Source organism: Poecilia latipinna, unplaced genomic scaffold (genome assembly GCF_001443285.1).
Source record: "Poecilia latipinna isolate Pla-1442-1.1 unplaced genomic scaffold, P_latipinna-1.0 Scaffold1471, whole genome shotgun sequence".
NCBI lineage: Eukaryota > Metazoa > Chordata > Actinopteri > Cyprinodontiformes > Poeciliidae > Poecilia > Poecilia latipinna.
The window spans coordinates 116,785-119,625 of NW_015114087.1; the positions used below are offsets into that span (position 1 = coordinate 116,785).

General features: G+C 37.7%; 1 protein-coding gene across 1 annotated transcript in view; it reads left to right on the plus strand.

Moving 5' to 3' along the window:
- Positions 1–2,067, plus strand: part of trhr2 (thyrotropin releasing hormone receptor 2) — a 42,808-nt gene extending 40,741 nt beyond the window's left edge. Inside the window, exon 6 of the mRNA XM_015057551.1 lies at positions 1,152–2,067. Within this exon, the coding sequence (XP_014913037.1) occupies positions 1,152–1,706 (555 nt within the window). The 3' untranslated portion in view covers positions 1,707–2,067. The remainder of the gene's footprint in view (positions 1–1,151) is intronic.
- The last annotated feature ends 774 nt before the right edge of the window (positions 2,068–2,841 follow it).

Below are 2,841 nucleotides of genomic sequence, written 5' to 3' on the forward strand. Positions count from 1 at the left end.
CCCTTTTTTATGCAAACCGCTGAAAACCCCAAAGGAAAACCCAAATTCCAACCCCCCCCCCCCCCCCACGTTAAAACGTGTTTAATGATGTTTTTCTCAGCTTTGTAACATGCAAACTGTGACCTACAAAGTCTGAGACCAAAGTTTGGGGAGTTTGTAATTTTGCATCTGCCTTAAATTTGTTTCATTTTGAATTATTTGTTTTACTGGGAATGATGGCCGTCTGAATGGTTGCGTTTCTAAGACCATCTTTGGTTTCTTCCCATCTTGGCGTTGCACTAACACATTTGATTTTTCAGAGAAGCAAGTTAAAAAAAAGCACGATAATTAATTATTGTCCGGTATAAGTTAATATAATTTATTTCTATCATGTTTTACGTTTTAAAAGAGGGGCTGCCTGTGGTGCAGCTGGTTGTTTCTGGTTGTATCTCAGGTTTTGTTAATATTTTTCAGTTCTTTATGCTTTCTCTTTGTCTGTCTCCTCAGACTTCACACCTGTTCATAATGTGTTTATCATCACACCTGCTTTGTATCCAGTTATTTTATCCTTCTGTAGATATTCTCTCCCTTTCTCTCCATTTTTTCTTAACTTTTTGACGTTAGTCTTCATTCGGATGCTCATTTGAAAGTGTCTGTTTTGGTTTCATGACAACAATTTTCTGATAATTAGCAGAATATGTTCATTTGAAACTGAGAAATTATAAAAAGTTTAATAAGTTCCTGTAATATTCCAGTAATTCTAGTTTTCAAATGTAAGATTACAGAGTCTGATGGACACATTTGTAGTTTTATTATGAAATAGAAAATCAAAGGCAGGTGTTAAAACTTTTTCTGTGTGGCATTGTGGCTGCACTGTGTCACAATAACAAGGGGAAACTAATCCATGTGACAATATTTTAATCTAATTTATCAGAAACTAAACGGCCGACAGTATTTCTCTGTAGCTTTTACATCTGAAGTAATTATAATAGTATAGTGGATCCCTTTCAGAATTTTATTTACTAGCTTTCAGAATATTTTTGCCAGCTTTCCTGCTGCATGTCTGATTCTTCTGCAGCTTATCAGGGCTGTTGTAGATAGAAAAAAGAAGTAAATTTCTGCCAAAAAACTCAGAAATTTTGAGACTTTTTAAAATTTTATTTGCCCTGCAGGTGACGAAGATGCTCGCCGTGGTGGTGATCCTTTTCGCCCTGCTGTGGATGCCCTACCGGACCTTGGTTCTGATCAACTCCTTCGTGTCCACGCCTTACCTGGACTCCTGGTTCCTGCTGTTCTGCCGGACCTGCATCTACGCCAACAGCGCCATAAACCCGGTGATTTACAACGCCATGTCTCAGAAGTTTCGCTCTGCGTTTCGGGGGCTGTACAGCTGCCAGCGAGTGGAGGGGAACCAGCGGACGCTGTCCACCGCCCAGACCTGCTTTGGTACCCTTCGAGACCCGCGGCCAGCCCTGCACAACAGCAACCAAGTCGATGGAAAGGAGACGCGGGCCGTTCTGGAGCCTTCCTCGGATTCGACGTCGAAGCTCCACAGGAGTGAACATCAGGAGATGGAGGTGGCGAACGGGATGACGGCCGATCATCGACCTGACGGCAGCCATATTGGCTTCAGAGAAGAACCAGGAGAAACGCTGGAGGGAGGCGGACAGGAAATGGATCAGTCAGTTAACAAAACACTTGGTTCTGCAGACAGAACCAGTAAATAATGTGAATAATGTAGATACTTCCATATTATCATGCTGTACCATATGGATATACTCATCTTCAAATACCCACCGAACATATATATATATAATACACACAATTTTAAGAGGCTGCAGCTTTTTTTATTTAACTGTATTTAATAACACTCAAAAAAAATATATGTTACAATAGTACGGAAGATGATTATGACCGCTGGGAGGAAAAACAACTTTTTTTTAATCAGTATTCTGACTTTAATCTGATCAAAAATCAGAGTTCTGAGATTAAATTCAGTATTGTGAGAAAGAACAGCAAAATTCTGAGAAAGAATTTCTAAATTTTGAGATAAAAAATTTAATTCTCAGATTTAAGTCAGGATTCTGAAAAAAAATTCAATATTCTGAGGGAAAAAAAATCAAAGTTTTGAGATACAAGTCAGAATTCTGAGAAACAAAAAGTCAGAATTCTGAGTTTAAAAACAGAATAATGGGATTATAGTCAGAATTTTCTTTTTCTTTGGCCCTAATCTTCTTAGGCTAGTAAAGGCCAAACTTAGATTTCTGTATTGAAGCTTTATTTTTAAAAGACCAATATTTGAAGGAAAATGTGTTTCAGGACTCAAGTTGTTTATGAAGCTTTCATTGAACAATTAACTCATAATTGGGTGATTATTAAACTCATTCTGAGACCCATTAACAGTTTAGATGAGAAAATAATGTCTGAAGGACTTGAAGTTGTTCAACACCAGCAGCAGGATGATGAATTTTCCTTCACTTCCTTAAGTGAAGCAAGATATTTATCTGGAATGTGAGAAGAATAATTACCAGAAATCTTAATGCCAGTCGCGTTGCATTGATTTTATTTATCTTTTGTTACTTATCCCTAAAAAGATGTACTATAATCTATTTATGCAAAACTATTTTCTCCTACAGTGCAGAGAAAAATAGCCGATTTAAACCTCCACATGTTGTGAAAAAGCAGGTTCTGAAAGGTTGGAGTTTATATGTTCTGTGTTGTAAAAAGAAACAAGCTGTGTCTGTGTTGGTGGCAAATTACAAGCTTCTGAATTTTATTGGTTTAATTTGTGCAGCTCCTGTTAGCTTCTGTCTTCAGACTACAAAAAAGCTTTATGGAGCTAAACTGAGGCCATAAAGTTTG